Genomic DNA, 17,492 nt, shown 5'->3' with positions numbered 1-17,492 from the left:
GAACATGGCCATATGTAGTCTTTTCAATGCAGCATATTTCAAGTGCAACTCTTTAAGAAGTGCACATACCGAATTATACCCGAATGTAATATTATGGATATGGAATCCACTTTGTCATCACTGCCTACTGACCATGACCCAATTCTCTTCTCTCCAGGTATGTCTGCACTGAAGCTAACTGCTGCACTCAGCTTTTCCACAGTCGGATATTGTCCACACCTCTGATCTTTCCTTCTAATCCCTGGTATGTCTGCACTGAACTTTAATGTCTGCTGGATTTATTGAGTATTTGTTTACATTGACTACTTCACCCTGTATCTGGTCCTCCCTTGATTAGGCCAAATATAGCCCTCTACTCTCTTTGTCACACCTGAGTGAACACTGAGTGGCACAAATCTAAGTCCTTAGGTCTTTTCAGACCTTGGTCTTTTCAATTCAACATCTTTCAAGTGCAACTCTTTAAGTGCACATACCGAATTATACCCGAATTGGACCACAGTTGATAGTTAGTGCAAACAATGTTTAAATTTTTCATTTTACTCTTCCCACTTTTCCACAACCTCCTGAAATACACCCACATCCATTCACCCAGCAAAGAACTATTCATCTCTTCCTCCATCTTACCTTCTCATCTGACCGCTTGCACAAACCGCTTGCACAAACCTGTTTGGCAACGTAAAACACTTCCTTCCCAAACACATACACATACCTCCTGCCCTCTCTTATTCTCATCTATTAACACTTTCTCTGCTTCTCCTTATTGCTGGTGATATCCAGGCCCCCCTCAGCAAATCTCCACTATCACCTCCATGTCCCACTACAAATCTCCTTCTAAAAATTTCTGCACCCCCTTTAACCTAACAACCATTCCTCTGACCCCTGCTCCTTTAGTTCCTCTTGCAGGAGCATTATAGAATGCACACTCTTTCTGTAACAAACTGTCCTACATTCATGATCTTTTCCTCTATCAAAAACTTTCCTTTGTGGCTCCCACAGAAATATGGCTGATACCCTCTCACACCTTCTCCCCTGCTGCACTCTCTGTACCAGTTTGTAACTCCTCTTGTTTATGCTTAGTGCAATTGTCTCTATTATGTATGTATACCCCTTTTCATATGTACAGCGCTATGGAATGAATGGCGCTTTAATAATAAATAATAATGTAGAATATGTGGAGAGAAGGTGAAGCGTGACCAGGGTGTCAATGTGATCTAAAATGGCCCAATGCATGCTCACTTGCAGAAATGGCCCAATGCATGCTCACTTGCTTGCGTAGTGACAGCCGAATTGTCACTATTCGGCAGAGGGATGCCTTCTGTCTCTCCACCTAGTTGGACCCTCGCTACCGGTCCAAAATGCGGGCCTTTTTTCACTCGCTGAGAGGGAGGACAAACTGAACTACTATAGAGAAATCCTATGTAGTCAGTTGGCCGCTTCCTATCTGCTCCATCGTCCATCCTCTCGCATGTCTGATCGGGAAGGCCCTCTGCACTCACGTTCCTCTGCCATGGCTGTTGTGGCAGGGTGGAGGGGTAGGAGCAGTTCCAGCTACATCAGCAGCAACTTGGGTCTAGAGTCACTGATGAGCAGCTTACTCTTCAGCATCAGCAGCAGGTAGACCCGGAGCAGGACCTGAACCAGCAGGTGGTGGCATACTTGGACCGCACCCTGCCATGCCACATTGAAGATCTGCCAGACTACTGGGCAGCTAAACTGGATTTTTGGCTGCAACTGTCAGAGTTTGCCCTGGAAAATCTGTCCAGCCCGTCCAGTAGTGTGGCATCAGGGCGGGTGTTTAGTGCGGTGGGGGACAAATATTCCATTCATCTGTCATCTCTGTTTTGGATCCACTCCTGTTTTTTTTGGGCATTAGCAATACTGATGGATTATTTACTGACCAAATGCTTACTGAGTAAAGGCGGATACTCAACAGACAGGATCCGTCTATTGTGGGTTATTGTTCTGACAGATCAGAGGAAGGGCAAAATAATCAGTGAGTGACGTCAACACAAACTTACTGCTGACACCTTCTCCACTCTGTCAGGGGGGCTCTACTTGTATAAGTGTTTAATAAAACAGGTTCTGTAGACATCTATGTGGAATCAGCTGTAAAATGAGTGTGCTTTTTCTTGGCGCTAACATCGACCTGTAAGGCTGAGTTCATACTTGAGTTATTTGGTCAGTTTTGGCCCCGTGACTACCGAAATAAGTGAAGTGTGCAGTGATTCTAAGAGCAACGCCTGTCATTTGCATGTCATGCGGACTCACAGTATTATTTCATTACCAAAGCAGACTCCCTATGCGTGTTACTGCAAGGCACAGTGTTCTACACTACTATAAAGGCTCTCTACAGCCAGGAAATAGGCTTTTTTTTTTATTTGCCGCAAATAAATTCGGATCAAACCAAATTTTGTCCCAAATATTTGGCGAACCGGCGAATCAAATTTTTGAAAAATTTGCTCATCTCTAATTATAACAATAGAAAGATACTCTAGATTGCAGTTACACATCCTGAATATCCATAGCTCAAAAGTGGAGAAAACTGAAATATACAATTAATGAATATAAAAGTCTAATATGTTTTACTGTTTTAATTGGTTATAAAATGGCAAGAATTGTTTTCATGTTCTTCTTACTATTATGAAATTAGTTGACTTTTTCTCTTGATCTATTAATGGCTCCACCAGAGCACAAATATTGCATTTTAATTATTGTTCTGTGCACAATGACATATGATGTATTATCAATGAAACCAGTAACTGACTTACCAAGTAAAGATGAGACATAACAAAGTGGATATTAAAATTAAAACTTGATTAAACATTGCTGACTGTGTTCTTTGTATTGCTCTGTGAAGATCATTCTAAGATATAACAGGGGAATTAGTTAAGAAAACAAAACAATAATCATATCACATTTAATATCATGCAATGCAAATTCTAAATGACAATTGTTACTGGTAAGCTACCGATTTACACAGGATGGTGATGGTGCAGCAGAGAACACAGCATCATGGTTACAGACAACATCAACTTTCCTCTCTCATTTCACTAATTGCTCTTCATTGCTTCATATTTAAGGTCCCTTTCACACGAGCGAGTTGTGACGTGAACGCATAGCACCCGCACTGAATCCTGACCCATTCATTTCAATGGGTCTGTGTACATGAGCGTTGTTTTTCACGCATCAGTTCTGCGTTGCGTGAAAATCGCAGCATGTTCTATATTCAGGGTTTTTCACGCAGCCCAGGCCCCATAGAAGTGAATGGGGCTGCGTGAAAAACGCATTGCATCCGCAAGCAAGTGCGGGTGCGATGCGTTTTTCACTAATGGTTGCTAAGAGATGTTATTTGTAAACATTCAGTTTTTTATCACATGGTTATAAGGGAAAATAATAGCATTCTGAATACAGACTGCATAGTAAACTAGCGCTGGAGGGGTTAAAAAAAAATAATAATAATTTAACTCACCTTAATCCACTTGCTGGCGCTGCCGGCATCTCGTCTGTCTCCTTCTGTGCTGAACAGGACCTGTGGTGAGCATTCATTCCAGGAACTTTGATGACGTCACTCCGGTCATCACATCATCCATCACCATGGTAAAAGATCATGTGACGTACCATGTGATGACCGGAGTGACATCATCAAAGGTCCTGTAAGTGTACTTAATGCTCACCACAGGTCCTATTCAACAAAGGAGACAGAAGCAGATGCCGGGCTACGCGATCAAGTGAACTAAGGTGAGTAAATTATATATTATTTTTTTAACCCCTCCAGCGCTGTTTTACTATGCATTCTGTATTCAGAATGCTATTATTTTCCCTTATAACCATGTTATAGGGGAAAATAATAATGATCGGGGCTCCATTCCGATCGTCTCCTAGCAACCGCGCGTGAAAATCGCACCGCATCCACACTTGCTTGCGGATGCTTGCTATTTTCACGCAACCCCATTCACTTCTATGGGGCCTGTGTTGCGTGAAAACACAAAAAAGAGGAGCATGCTGCGATTTTCACGCAACGCACAAGTGATGCGTGAAAATCACCGCTCATGTGCACAGCCCCATAGAAATGAATGGGTCAGTATTCAGTGCGGGTGCAATGCGTTCACCTCCCGCATCGCATCCGCGCGGAATACTCGGTCGTGTGAAAGGGGCCTAAGAGTGAGAGAATCGACCTTCAGATTTTAAGTTCCGAAGTTGATTTGTTACCCAACTTCGTTTTAATGCTTTACTGAGAACAATACTTCGGTGAATAACTTTGGGCTTCGATTCTACAACTTTAAAAACATTTTAAAACAGGAATCTGAAATCAGATTTGGTACTGAGGTAGAATTGAAGCCTGAAGTTATTCACCGAAGATTCGCATGACTTCAGACTTAACAAAGTTTTCCTTGCAACAGCACATACATTTTAATGCTGTATGGAGTCTCCATACAGCATTAAAACGAAGTTGGAGAACAAATTATCTTTGGATCTTGGATCCTAGGCTCGATTTTATCAGCTCTATTCATATTATGCCAACATAAAATTATTTTAATCACATCCTTTCTTAGATCTAATATAATTTTTTTTATTGTGATGAGGGTCTTTTATGTTACAGCTCTTTACCACACAAATTGATTAACATCGAATTTTACAGCATAATTTTGGTACGGGCAACCACGTTGAAACGTGGAAGAAAACCAGCCAGCTGTGTCCTTTCTGCTTCTCATTCATTTCAATGGCACTTCAGATCGTGGAGAGGCGGCTTAAAGACGTTGTCTCGCTGAGGACAGATAGAAAGGATATAGCTACAGGCAGGTTTTTATGGAATTTAGGCACCAAAATTATGCTTTAAAACTCGACATGTGAGTGTTTCGCAAAAACACCCTTCAAAACATAATTTACAAAAATGAATAAAGTGTACCTGTACTTTAGAAAAACTTTTGATATGTCATAATAACATATTAAAGATTTTGATTGGTTGGGGTCCACTCACTATGATACTAAAACAAGGATGGGCTCTGTGCTGAAGATAGGCTCAATAGAATGGGTACGGGCAGAATCTATCATGAGGGGAATATTTAAAGTCAATTTTTCTTCAGTCCCATCAACGGTATTGAGATTATAAATAAGTTGTATTGTCTTGAAGGACTGGTTTCCTACTTTTGCATTTTTAATCTAAGGCATATTACCTTAAAAGATGAACCACTGGCATATATTATAACTGTCATTTGTCTTTTTTATTTCAATTGTGCACTGTATCATTTGTACTGCTGTATTTCCATTTTCTTTCAATCTTTGTTTAAGAAATCTTTTAGAAGATGACATGTAAAGAAAGATATGTGCCTTTTCTACATTATTTCTAGTTAATAATAGAATTGTATTGTCTCATATTTTATACTTACAATCATATTTTCTAAGGCATGTTTTGCCAGCCAACAATTCAGGAAAACAGGAACAAATAGGTCTCTTAAAGGGGGCCAAAAAATCTGCAAACACAACAGAGCAATATTTAAGTATTAAACAAAAAATATGATATTGTACACGGTATAATATTAAAAATAGAAAATAAAACAAATTTAAAGGGTCACGGAATTTTCGTAAAACTTTTGATATACGTAAGTTGGGGTATATAAGTTTTCCTAAAAAAAGGTTAAAGGTTATGGAACCTCCAGTGGCATATTTTTAATTTTTGCATTCTATATATTTTGAGCTAAAAAACATTTTTCTATTGATCTGTGTTCTTCTTTTTTTAAATGTCTCTAGTTCATAAACACTTATTTAACTTAAATTATTTTCAAACTAACTTACATGAGTGTTTCAATGGGAGCAGAGCTGTAGTAGTCACAATAGTAGTGTCACGGCCTATGGTGTGCGCTGTGACACTGTTGCTACACTTGCGGTTGCCCGCGGCAACGTGTTGCTGTGTATGCATGCGGTGGCAGTGTCTCGGCCTTCTGGGTGATTGCCGGGACATGGTTGCCATGCATGCTGTTGCCGGTGGTAACATGTGGATTTCTATGCTTGCACTTCCCCTTTAAGTGGCTTCCTTCCCTTGTCTGGTGTTGGAAGGGTTAACTCACTTCCTAGTGTTTTGTTAACACCGGGTTTATGTGTGTGTGGGTGTGGCTGCTTGGGCTATTTAGCCTCTGCTGGATGCCTGAAGCTGGGGGATACTCCAGCCATGATGTATGCTGGAGCTATCTTCCTGGCTTGTTCCATCTGTCCAGTGAGGGCCACCCTTGTGGTCATAGATGTGTGATGTCCTTATGGTGTCTTATGTTTATTGCAGCTATGGGTGTCCTGGGTCCCTGTGTGGTTTGTGGTGTGTGCTGTGTCCTTTTAATGTTGGTGTGGACACCAGCACTTGTGCACAGGTTCCAGTCAGTGTGTCTGTGGCAGGTAAGTGTGTTATTGGTTTCGCTTACCTGCCATCTCCTTATACCTGTACGTGTTCCCCTCTCCTTGCAGCCTGACCTCAGATAGAGACTCCTGTTCCTCCATGACTGGGATGAACAGGTTGTCTCTCCCCTGCTCCTCAGGGAGAGGATTAGGGATTCAGTAGGAGGTGACCTGCTCCCTTATTACTACTTTTGGCCAGGCTGATCCCCTTTTTCCCTTTGACACTGCACTGTGGGGGGTTTCCCCCACTCCCCGCTGTGACAAGTAGTAGCTATAACTTAAAAAAAATTATTCTTTTCAGACAGCCATATGATGGCTTAACTTTTGCCAATCTGTTTTTTTATGGCACCATTTAATTTACTATAACCTGTAAAAAAATATTATGGTGTGAAATTGGAAGTAAAAAAACTCATTTCTACCCTTTTATTTATGTTTTGTGTTTACGGTTTTCAATGTGCACGCAAAATTACATAACAGCTTTGTTCTGTGGATTGGTATGATTATAGCAATGCAAAACACATAGGGAAAGATCACAACTGGTGTAAAGGAAAACTGACTTAGATACCCATAGAAACCAATCAGATTCCGCCTTTCATTTTCCAAAGGAGCTCTGAAAAATGAAAGGTAGAATCTGATTAGTTGCTATGGGTAACTAAGTCAGTTTTCCTTTGCACCAGTTTTGATAAATCTCCCCCATAGTTTCTATTATGTTTTACTATTTATAAAAAAATAAGACCTTTTATTTGTTTATATTTTTTTGCATCACCATTTTCTAACTATTAATTGTTCCCTATTCAGAGCTCTATGAGTGTTCATTTTTTGTGATGTGAGCTGTAGTTTTTATTGCAACAAATAGGCTATTCTTGTTGGGGTTTTTTTCCATTACAGTATTCACTGCACATGATAAATAATATATTTTAATAGTTTGGCCATTTTTGTGATTGACTAAACTTATTATGTTTTATTTTTTATAGCTTTTTTTTAAAATGTAAAATAGGAAAGTTTTTTTCTTTAAAATTTTCTGTACAATTTAGTTCCATTGGGAGACTTCAACATGCAAGCTTCTGATAACTTCTCCCATAGATTGCAATAGAGTACTATTGCAGTCTATACAGGGAGTGCAGAATTATTAGGCAAGTTGTATTTTTGAGGATTAATTTTATTATTGAACAACAACCATGTTCTCAATGAACCCAAAAAACTCATTAATATCAAAGCTGAATATTTTTGGAAGTAGTTTTTAGTTTGTTTTTAGTTTTAGATATTTTAGGGGGATATCTGTGTGTGCAGGTGACTATTACTGTGCATAATTATTAGGCAACTTAACAAAAAACAAATATATACCCATTTCAATTATTTATTTTTACCAGTGAAACCAATATAAAATCTCAACATTCACAAATATACATTTCTGACATTCAAAAACAAAACAAAAACAAATCAGTGACCAATATAGCCACCTTTCTTTGCAAGGACACTCAAAAGCCTGCCATCCATGGATTCTGTCAGTGTTTTGATCTGTTCACCATCAACATTGCGTGCAGCAGCAACCACAGCCTCCCAGACACTGTTCAGAGAGGTGTACTGTTTTCCCTCCTTGTAAATCTCACATTTGATGATGGACCACAGGTTCTCAATAGGGTTCAGATCAGGTGAACAAGGAGGCCATGTCATTAGATTTTCTTCTTTTATACCCTTTCTTGCCAGCCACGCTGTGGAGTACTTGGACGCGTGTGATGGAGCATTGTCCTGCATGAAAATCATGTTTTTCTTGAAGGATGCAGACTTCTTCCTGTACCACTGCTTGAAGAAGGTGTCTTCCAGAAACTGGCAGTAGGACTGGGAGTTGAGCTTGACTCCATCCTCAACCCGAAAAGGCCCCACAAACTCATCTTTGATGATACCAGCCCAAACCAGTACTCCACCTCCACCTTGCTGGCGTCTGAGTCGGACTGGAGCTCTCTGCCCTTTACCAATCCAGCCACGGGCCCATCCATCTGGCCCATCAAGACTCACTCTCATTTCATCAGTCCATAAAACCTTAGAAAAATCAGTCTTGAGATATTTCTTGGCCCAGTCTTGACGTTTCAGCTTGTGTGTCTTGTTCAGTGGTGGTCGTCTTTCAGCCTTTCTTACCTTGGCCATGTCTCTGAGTATTGCACACCTTGTGCTTTTGGGCACTCCAGTGATGTTGCAGCTCTGAAATATGGCCAAACTGGTGGCAAGTGGCATCTTGGCAGCTGCACGCTTGACTTTTCTCAGTTCATGGGTAGTTATTTTGCGCCTTGGTTTTTCCACACGCTTCTTGCGACCCTGACTATTTTGAATGAAACGCTTGATTATTCGATGATCACGCTTCAGAAGCTTTGCAATTTTAAGAGTGCAGCATCCCTCTGCAAGATATCTCACTATTTTTGACTTTTCTGAGCCTGTCAAGTCCTTCTTTTGACCCATTTTGCCAAAGGAAAGGAAGTTGCCTAATAATTATGCACACCTAATATAGGGTGTTGATGTCATTAGACCACACCCCTTCTCATTACAGAGATGCACATCACCTAATATGCTTAATTGGTAGTAGGCTTTCGAGCCTATACAGCTTGGAGTAAGACAACATGCATAAAGAGGATGATGTGGTCAAAATACTCATTTGCCTAATAATTCTGCACGCAGTGTATAATTTTTACAGGTTTGCCTGTCAGTTTGTATTGAGCACAGTTTTTCAGGCAGCTCACTGTGACAGCGTTGGCAGCCTTTATAAGGTCCAGGGCTTTCATAGTAACTGATAGATTTTGCTGTGGGGGCTCTGATGGCAGATGGACACTTCCCTCTGTCAAACCCCACAGATGCCATGGTTGCACATTCCCTTTAACCAACTAATCACCAGCCAATTTTTCGCCTTAGTGACCAAGCAATTTTTTTCATGTTTTCATAGTTGTGTTCCAAGACCTATATCATTTTTTATTTTTTCTTCCTTGTAGACATGAGGATTTTTTTTTTTTTTTTTTTTTGGACGAGTTGTCTTTTAGTGGCACATTTTGGTGTACATACTGTATAGCTCATAACTCAATTGTAGTTTTCATTGGTGTCATTTTGGAGTTTATAATACCATTTGATCACTTGCCATTCCTTTTTTGGTGGAAGATTAGAAAAAAAACTGTTAAGGTGTGCTGTTCCGTTTGTCTGCCCATGTACCAAACTTCTGCATGTTAACTGACTGTGATAACAGTTTCTTTCCACAAATTTTATTACATCATGATACCATGCATTATTAGTTAATATATTGGGCTTCAATAAGAGCATTTACAAACCAGCTTCATTCCATGAATAGTATTACCATTGTAGTTTGTCAATGCCAGTGTGTCAATGCCTAAGGTTCCCGTCTTACAGAGATCGCCCTTGACGTGCGGCAGACGGGCTCAAATAATTTTGTACAAAATATATTTGCCAAGCATCTCTACTTTATTAGCATAGCATTAGCATTACAATATGTTTTTGTACGTTATATGGTTCGCAGACAACTGTTGCATTATATGTTGTGTTGTTTTATAATTAGGTATTACTGACAGTATTGTTTAATTAGATGAAATTCCTTAACATCTATGTTTTTGTTTCCTTTACTAGGATTAAGTCAGCACTTGGGGCAACTTCATCTCGATTCATAACATGTTGTTGTGGTTGGTGCGGATGTCCAGCACTCCAGGTCAATTGAAGTACTGGGATCCTGCCCATCTGCTAGAATCACAAAAGGAAAGGATTGGGATGAAAATGGTATCCAGATTCAGTTCTTTCTATCTTTCACATGATGTTGTTGAAGAATGCTAGTCTTGAGATAAAATGCTGCATAAGTAGTAAGGAAGAAAAAATGTAGACAGGCAGTGAAGGACATCAGCAAGCTAATGAAAGGTGTAGACATGCCCCCCACCCCCCGGTGGTAAACAGAGTAGTACTGAGAAAAAGCATGTAGGGAAGTAAAGGGTGCATGATAGATAACAAGCTCACATAATAGACAGAAGTCTTCCTGCGAGAGGCAAGTGTGTAGAGAGACTTAGAAAGTCGGGTTATGAATGTTATCATGATAATGTTAAACCACCTGCCAAACGGAGAAAGGAAAAAGTAAGTCTGCCACCCTATAATGGTCCTGGAGGATGGACCTGCAGAGTCTGCCAAACCCAGATGGGAGAGAGTATTGTGCTGTGTGTGGTACTCCTCGGCCACACCACATGAGAGGATTGTAGTCTTTGTTGACCGTGCCCTGATCACTGTCTGTCCGCACAGACACCCATGTTTTCAGGGATGGCTGGGGAGGCAGTGACGTTGACACAAAGACAGGTGAGGGGGGAAAGTTAGACCATGATTAGGAAACAGGCAATCCAGTATCGGCTGTGCCCTTAAACATTTTAGTAGATGTAAGTCCAGCCCCAATGATATATCTCACTATGGGTGATAAAGAAGTAGTTGTGTTTTTGATTGATACTGGAGCAACCAAGACAGTTGTGCACAGCAAACATGTCCTCCTCTGACTTAATCTCCACAGATACCAGTCCTTGGGTAGAAGTGGATGGGAATGTAGTACACTCCCCCTTTAACAGAACCCATTTGTGTTAGAATATCTCGGGAACGGTACGTCCTACAGAGCTGAGACCCCCTTCAATATTTTTTTCCAGGTAGCAAGGGATGTGTATACCAAGCAAAATTGAAATGGATGGTTGCGTTTGAGTTTTCGCAGAACATACATACACCCATACATACACACATACATACAGTACAGACCAAAAGTTTGGACACACCTTCTCATTTAAAGAGTTTTCTTTATTTTCATGACTATGAAGGCATCAAAACTATGAATTAACATATGGAATTATATACATAACAAACAAGTGTGAAACAACTGAAAATATGTCATATTCTAGGTTCTTCAAAGTAGCCACCTTTTGCTTTGATTACTGCTTTGCACACTCTTGGCATTCTCTTGATGAGCTTCAAGGGGTAGTCCCCTGAAATGGTCTTCCAACAGTCTTGAAGGAGTTCCCAGAGATGCTAAGCACTTGTTGGCCCTTTTGCCTTCACTCTGCGGTCCAGCTCACCCCAAACCATCTTGATTGGGTTCAGGTCCAGTGACTGTGGAGGCCAGGTCATCTGGCGCAGCACCCCATCACTCTCCTTTATGGTCAAATAGCTCTTACTTTCAAAGTTTTCCCAATTTTTCGACTGACTGACCTTCATTTCTTAAAGTAATGATGGCTACTCGTTTTTCTTTACTTAGCTGCTTTTTTCTTGCCATAATACAAATTCTAACAGTCTATTCAGTAGGACTATCAGCTGTGTATCCACCTGACTTCTCCTCAACGCCACTGATGGTCCCAACCCCATTTATAAGGCATGAAATCCCACTTATTAAACCTGACAGGGCACACCTGTGAAGTGAAAACCATTTCAGGGGACTACCTCTTGAAGCTCATCAAGAGAATGCCAAGAGTGTGCAAAGCAGTAATCAAAGCAAAAGGTGGCTACTTTGAAGAACCTAGAATGACATATTTTCAGTTGTTTCACACTTGTTTGTTATGTATATAATTCCACATGTGTTAATTCAATAGTTTTGATGCCTTCAGTGTGAATCTACAATTTTCATAGTCATGAAAATAAAGAAAACTCTTTGAATGAGAAGGTGTGTCCAAACTTTTGGTCTGTACTGTACATACACACATACGTCCATTTTTTTTATATATAGATTAGGGATAGGTGAGAAGCTGACTCCCCATTGTATAAGTCTATTACGAGGGAGTCTATCCAATAGGGATAGGTTGTCTCCAAAGTGGTGAAACAACCAACAGGTACAATGGGACAGATTGTAGAACCCACTTAGATTATGGACAGCATTAGGCCAATTGAAATGGCTTCAAAGGGGGAACTGATAGAGATGTATATATCATTTTTGATTAAGATGGCCCCCATATCCTCCAGCTCTCACTTGAAGGGCTTCTGTCACCCCCAAAACCTCCCCTTTTTTTTGGGCTTGTTAAAATCCTTATTTAACTACTATTCCCTATATAGGGATCTTAATGAAGACAGGCGCGGGATTTGAAATGACAGGGCCAGCCGGAGAAGGAGAGCGCTCGCTGGCCCTGTCAATCAAGAGGAGGAGGGGGCGGTTTTTTGCGGCTGCTACCAGCAAGTAGATGCCCTACTTGCTGGTAGTGAAGCGATTTGCATATTTTAAAATATTGTTTTTTAAGGAAAAGAAGTCACAGACAAAGGTAAGATCCCTATATAATGAATAGTAGTTAAATAAGGATTTTAACAAGCCCAAAAAAAGGGCTTCTGTCACCCCCAAAACCCTTTAAGTTCCAAGTAAACCCTCCTCCCTGATGTGTCATATATGAAGTATGCTGTACTGCTGTTAGAGTGAAGCCATTACAATATGGCGCTTACACTTAGATGTTTACATAGTTCGCATACCAGAGTTAGTAAAACAATGCACAATGCGCAGATGTGTTCTCTTTTCTTGTTTTTGTATTCTCGCCAATAAAACAATGCCACAAGCTTCAGGGGGGAATCCCCCCTCTGATGTACATATAAACTGATTCACTTTTTAAAGGAGAATTTGCTTGGACCCCAGTGTTTGTCAGTTATTTTCTTCCGTGCACGTAAAACCCTTGGGTTACTATTAATTTGGAGCAGTAGAGCAAACATAATCAGCCCTGATTAAGGGCATCTTTAACCGCCTCCGGTCCGCATAACGCAGGATCGCGTTCCGGAGGCGGCAGCCCTGCGCACAGTCACGCATACATGCGTCATCTCGCGAGACGCAAGATTTCCTGTGAACGCGCGCACACAGGATTGGAAGGTAAGCGAGTGGATCTCCAGCCTGCCAGCGGCGATCGTTCGCTGGCAGGCTGGAGATGCGATTTTTTTTTTAACCCCTAACAGGTATATTAGACGCTGTTTTGATAACAGCGTCTAATATACCTGCTACCTGGTCCTCTGGTGGTCCCTTTTGTTTGGATCGACCACCAGAGGACACAGGCAGCTCAGTAATAAGTAGCACCAAGCACCACACTACACTACAGCCCCCCCTGTCACTTATTAACCCTTGATCACCCCCCCTGTCATTGATCACCCCCCCCTGTCATTGATCACCCCCCCCCTGTCATTGATCACCCCCCCCTGTCATTGATCACCCCCCCTGTCATTGATCACCCCCCTGTCATTGATCACCCCCCTGTAAGGCTCCATTCAGACGTCCGTATGATTTTTATGGATCCACTGATACATGGATCGGATCCGCAAAACACATACAGACGTCTGAATGGAGCCTTGCAGGGGGGTGATCAATGACAGGGGGGTAATCACCCCATATAGACTCCCTGATCACCCCCTTGTCATTGATCACCCCCCTGTCATTGATCACCCCCCCTGTAAGGCTCCATTCAGACATTTTTTGGCCCAAGTTAGCGGAAATTTTTTTTTTTTTTCTTACAAAGTCTCATATTACACTAACTTGTGTCAAAAAATAAAATCTCACATGAACTCACCATACCCCTCACGGAATCCAAATGTGTAAAAATGTTAAGACATTTATATTCCAGACTTCTTCTCACACTTTAGGGCCCCTAGAATGCCAGGGCAGTATAAATACCCCACATGTGACCCCATTTCGGAAAGAAGACACCCCAAGGTATTCGCTGAGGGGCATATTGAGTCCATGAAAGATTGACATTTTTGTCCCAAGTTAGCGGAAAGGGAGACTTTGTGAGGAGAAAAAAATAAAAAATCAATTTCCGCTAACTTGTGCCAAAAAAAAAAAAATTCTATGAACTCTCCATGCCCCTCATTGAATACCTTGGGGTGTCTTCTTTCCAAAATGGGGTCACATGTGGGGTATTTATACTGCCCTGGCATTTTAGGAGCCCTAAAGCGTGAGAAGAAGTCTGGAACATAAATGTCTAAAAATGCCCTCATAAAAGGAATGTGGGCCCCTTTGCGCATATAGGCTGCAAAAAAGTGTCACACATCTGGTATCGCCGTACTCAGGAGAAGTTGGGCAATGTATTTTGGGGTGTCATTTTACATATACCCATGCTGGGTGAGATAAATATCTTGGTCAAATGCCAACTTTTTTATAAAAAATGGGAAAAGTTGTCTTTTGCCGAGATATTTCTCTCACCCAGCATGAGTATATGTAAAAATACACCCCAAAACACATTGCCCAACTTCTCCTGAATACGGCGATACCACATGTGTGACACTTTTTTGCAGCCTAGTTGGGCAAAGGGGCCCACATTCCAAAGAGCACCTTTTAGGATTTTACAGGTCATTTACCTACTTACCACACATTAGGGCCCCTAGAATGCCAGGTCAGTATAACTACCCCACAAGTGACCCCATTTTGGAAAGAAGACACCCCAAGGTCTTCCGTGAGGGGCATGGCGAGTTCCTAGAATTTTTTATTTGTCACAAGTTAGCGGAAAATGATGATTTTTTATTTTTTTTATTCTTTTTTTTCTTACAAAGTCTCATATTCCACTAACTTGTGAGAAAAAATAAAAACTTCCATGAACTCACTATGCCCATCACGAAATACCTTGGGGTGTCTTCTTTCCAAAATGGGGTCACTTGTGGGGTAGTTATACTGCCCTGGCATTTTAGGGGCCGAATGCGTGAGAAGTGGTTTGAAATCAAAATCTGTAAAAAATGGCCGGTGAAATCCGAAAGGTGCTCTTTGGAATGTGGGCCCCTTTGCCCACCTAGGCTGCAAAAAAGTGTCACACATCTGGTATCCCCGTACTCGGAAGAAGTTGGGCAATGTGTTTTGGGGTGTTTTTTTACATATACCCATGCTGGGTGAGAGAAATATCTTGGCAAAAGACAACTTTTTCCATTTTTTTTATACAAAGTTGGCATTTGACCGAGATATTTATCTCACCCAGCATGGGTATATGTAAAATGACACCCCAAAACTCATTGCTCAACTTCTCCTGAGTATGGCAATACCAGATGTGTGACACGTTTTTGCAGCCTAGGTGGGCAAAGGGGCCCACATTCCGAAGAGCACCTTTTGGATTTCACCGGCCATTTTTTACAGATTTTAATTTCAAACCACTTCTCACGCATTCGGCCCCTAAAATGCCAGGGCAGTATAACTACCCCACAAGTGACCCCATTTTGGAAAGAAGACACCCCAAGGTATTTCGTGATGGGCATAGTGAGTTCATGGAAGTTTTTATTTTTTGTCACAAGTTAGTGGAATATGAGACTTTGTAAGAAAAAATAAATAAATCATCATTTTCCGCTAACTTGCGACAAAAAATAAAGTTCTATGAACTCACTATGCCCATTAGCGAATACCTTAGGGTGTCTACTTTCCGAAATGGGGTCATTTGTGAGGTTTTTCTACTGTCTGGGCATTGTAGAACCTCAGGAAACATGGCAGGTGCTCAGAAAGTCAGAGCTGCTTCAAAAAGCGGAAATTCACATTTTTGCACCATAGTTTGTAAACGCTATAACTTTTACCCAAACCATTTTTTTTTTTTTTACCCAAACATTTTTTTTTTATCAGAGACATGTAGAACAATAAATTTAGAGAAAAATTTATATATGGATGTCGTTTTTTTGCAAAATTTTACAACTGAAAGTGAAAAATGTCATTTTTTTTTGCAAAAAAATCGTTAAATTTCGATTAATAACAAAAAAAAGTCAAAATGTCAGCAGCAATGAAATACCACCAAATGAAAGCTCTATTAGTGAGAAGAAAAGGAGGTAAAATTCATTTGGGTGGTAAGTTGCATGACCGAGCAATAAACGGTGAAAGTAATGTAGTGCAGAATTGTAAAAAGTGGCCTGGTCATTAAGGGTGTTTAAGCTAGGGGGGCTGAGGTGGTTAACAGTGACAACAAAGACATGCAATTTTATTGTCATTAACTCTTGCTGCAAATCCTGGACTGAGGGGTACAGCTCTTAGATCTGATGGACAATCTGTCTCCAGAGTGTGGTGGTTGCAAAGGAAATATACAATTTCCACAAGCAGCAAAGTAAAAAAACATAGATGTGTGTTACTTTTGCTATCATGCACTTTCACTTTTGCCTTCCATAGTGCCCCAGTAGTTATAATTAGTGATGAACGACATAGGCAATATTCGTTTTCGCAATTTTTCAGGAATAGGGTAAGCGGGCGCATTACAGAGGAAAAATACAAGTTCTTAACTCAAAATGTCAGTGTTTATTCACACTTGAGGCAATTGCACAAAGCAGCACGTAACTTTGCAGTCTTGGTGTTAATTCACACACAATAGAAAGTTCATATAACATAAGTAGCCTTGCTGGCAGTTCTGCCTCAAGTAGTCCACAGCAGGCTTTAGGGGGCCTGTTTCCCCAGCATGCTGCTCTCAGCCCTTCAGCATGGCACCAAGCCTCAGATCCCAAAAACAGAGAGATCGCTGGATATCCAGGTGCTGCCATAACCCAGAATGGCACTTAAACTCCGGCCTGGTATTTGACCTTACCTGGCTGGAAACCAGCCCAGTTGCACATGCTGGGAGGAAAATACCTGCCTTGCCAGACACAACCCCTCACTAGTACTATATACAGTGTGTGTGTGTATATGTGTGTGTGTGTATATATATATATATATATATATATATATATATATATATATATACTCACCTAAAGAATTATTAGGAACACTATACTAATACGGTGTTGGACCCCCTTTTGCCTTCAGAACTGCCTTAATTCTACGTAACATTGATTCAACAAGGTGCTGATAGCATTCTTTAGAAATGTTGGCCCATATTGATAGGATAGCATCTTGCAGTTGATGGAGATTTGAGGGATGCACATCCAGGGCACAAAGCTCCCGTTCCACCACATCCCAAAGATGCTCTATTGGGTTGAGATCTGGTGACTATGGGGCCATTTTAGTACAGTGAACTCATTGTCATGTTCAAGAAACCAATTTGAAATTATTCGAGCTTTGTGACATGGTGCATTATCCTGCTGGAAGTAGCCATCAGAGGATGGATAGATACATGTTCTCATTCTGTTTACGCCAAATTCAGACTCTACCATTTGAATGTCTCAACAGAAATCGAGACTCATCAGACCAGGCAACA

General features: G+C 40.9%; 1 protein-coding gene across 1 annotated transcript in view; it reads right to left on the bottom strand.

Annotated features, from left to right (window-relative positions):
* Nucleotides 1-17,492, bottom strand: part of LOC120978569 (potassium channel subfamily T member 2-like) — a 1,475,081-nt gene that overhangs the window by 1,057,311 nt on the left and 400,278 nt on the right. Inside the window, 2 exon segments of the mRNA XM_040406800.1 lie at nucleotides 2,769-2,863; nucleotides 5,388-5,471. Coding sequence (XP_040262734.1) covers nucleotides 2,769-2,863; nucleotides 5,388-5,471 — 179 coding nt within the window.

Source organism: Bufo bufo, chromosome 9 (genome assembly GCF_905171765.1).
Source record: "Bufo bufo chromosome 9, aBufBuf1.1, whole genome shotgun sequence".
NCBI classification, from domain to species: Eukaryota; Metazoa; Chordata; class Amphibia; order Anura; family Bufonidae; genus Bufo; species Bufo bufo.
The sequence above is the reverse complement of the archived record's forward strand: the minus strand, read 5'-3'. Positions and strand labels throughout refer to the sequence as shown.